Source organism: Colobus angolensis, unplaced genomic scaffold, assembly GCF_000951035.1.
Source record: "Colobus angolensis palliatus isolate OR3802 unplaced genomic scaffold, Cang.pa_1.0 Scaffold712, whole genome shotgun sequence".
NCBI lineage: Eukaryota > Metazoa > Chordata > Mammalia > Primates > Cercopithecidae > Colobus > Colobus angolensis.
Window position 1 is genome coordinate 119532 of NW_012120844.1, and position 1765 is coordinate 121296.

At 37.7% G+C, this 1765-nt stretch overlaps 1 protein-coding gene across 1 annotated transcript in view; it reads right to left on the reverse strand.

Moving 5' to 3' along the window:
- Window positions 1-1765, reverse strand: part of VPS36 (vacuolar protein sorting 36 homolog (S. cerevisiae)) — a 37328-nt gene that overhangs the window by 22923 nt on the left and 12640 nt on the right. Inside the window, exons 5-6 of the mRNA XM_011927439.1 lie at window positions 1559-1707; window positions 120-209 (exon numbers count right to left, since the gene is read on the reverse strand). Coding sequence (XP_011782829.1) covers window positions 120-209; window positions 1559-1707 — 239 coding nt within the window. The remainder of the gene's footprint in view (window positions 1-119; window positions 210-1558; window positions 1708-1765) is intronic.

The window sequence follows — 1765 nt, forward strand, 5'->3', positions numbered from 1 at the left end:
GTCTCGGCCTCCCAAAGTGCTGGGATTACAGGCTTGAGCCTCCGCGCCCGGCCTTTTTCTTAATGAAGATGTAAGTACAGAGTTGAAAACACTACATTAGCAAATAGTTTAAAAAATACCTGGGGTCCTCTATTTGTTTGTAATGACTGGGAAACTGGCATATTCTCCCATCTTCTCTGTGTCATTTCCTCTGATAGACGCCTGTAAAACTGTTATGCAAATAAATACACTTTAAATGAGTCAGTCAGATTGTAGCATCCTTGTATAAATCATTACTTAACATTTCCTTCTTTTTTTTTGAGGTGGAGTTTCACTCTTGTTGCCCAGGCTGGAGTGCAATGGCGTGATCCAGGCTCACCACAACTTCCGCCTCCCCAACTCAAGTGATTCTCCTGCCTCAGCCTCCCAAGTAGCTGGGATTACAGGCATGTGCCACCACACCTAGCTAATTTTGTATTTTTAGTAGAGATGGGGTTTCTCCATATTGGTCAGGCTGGTCTTGAACTCTCGACCTCAGGTGATCTGCCTGCCTCGGCCTCCCAAAGTGCTGGGATTATAGGCGTGAGCCAATGCGCCTGGCCACTTAACATTTTTTTAGTATAAAAAGTCTGTTCAGTCATTTGCAGCAAGCCCAGAATTCTCAGAGACATCAAAGAAAATCAAAGGAAGTTCTTTTCTTGGACCAGCTTCAGAAAGCACAAAGGAAAAAAAAGAAGGAACTGACCTTCTATATAAAGTGGGCTATTCTCAACAAAGAGATGAGTGACAATGAAATCAATAGACTTACTTTAAACAATCCTGCGTATGTGGATTGTTTTCAATCTATAATGAAACAAACACAGTGCCAGGAAAAATATACAACCATTCTCCATGAAGGAAGCAGAGCATAATTTGTCTAGTTAAAATATAAAACCAAAAAGTAGGACCAAAACATACCTATGCTCACAAATAATCAAATATGTTTTTCATATGCTTAGTGATCACTTGTCAGGAGCACTGGGTGAGGTGCTATAGAAAAAATTAATAATAATTTATGATATTGATGGGGAGAATAAATACACACTTCTAATTATCTTAAGAATTCTTGTACAGCAACTTATTTGGAACACATAAACTATTATACTGCAGAATAAGTACTTAAGTGACTAAGATTAACTGGAGTTAATCAAGACAGCCTGATTTAAAGCTGGGGAACCTTCAGATACTGAGATAGTTCAACATATCATTGCATTTATATTCTATTCATTTAACTAAACTATACCACTGAAAACTCTGCTAGTAGGCAAATGGCATGACTTAGTGTATTTTCCAGCCTCTGTTCCTTCCTTGGGACCACACCCTCTGCTTCCCATTCCCACTGAAACCTAAACTTCATATTCTCCACTCACTGCTAAGGCTTAAGATATAATAAAATTTTATTGTAAAAGTATGGTGAAATCTGGTATGTTGTATAATACTACCTTCCATCATATTAACAAGCCACAACACACACACACACACACACACCCCATACATACACACACCTTTCTAGTACAATTTTATTCTTGTAGAAACTTACCTCAATCTGGCCATGTTCTTTGAAGGAGAGTTTGATGTAGGAGTTCTTACTACTCTGGAATGGGCCAGGTTCTTTGTTAGGAGGAGCTGGGTGAAGATGAACCACTATTTTGGCACTGAAGAAAGAACAAATGTAATATATTGAATTGCCTTTCAAAAATATATATATAATTCTACTTTTATAACTTTTTTTTTTTTTTTTTTTTTT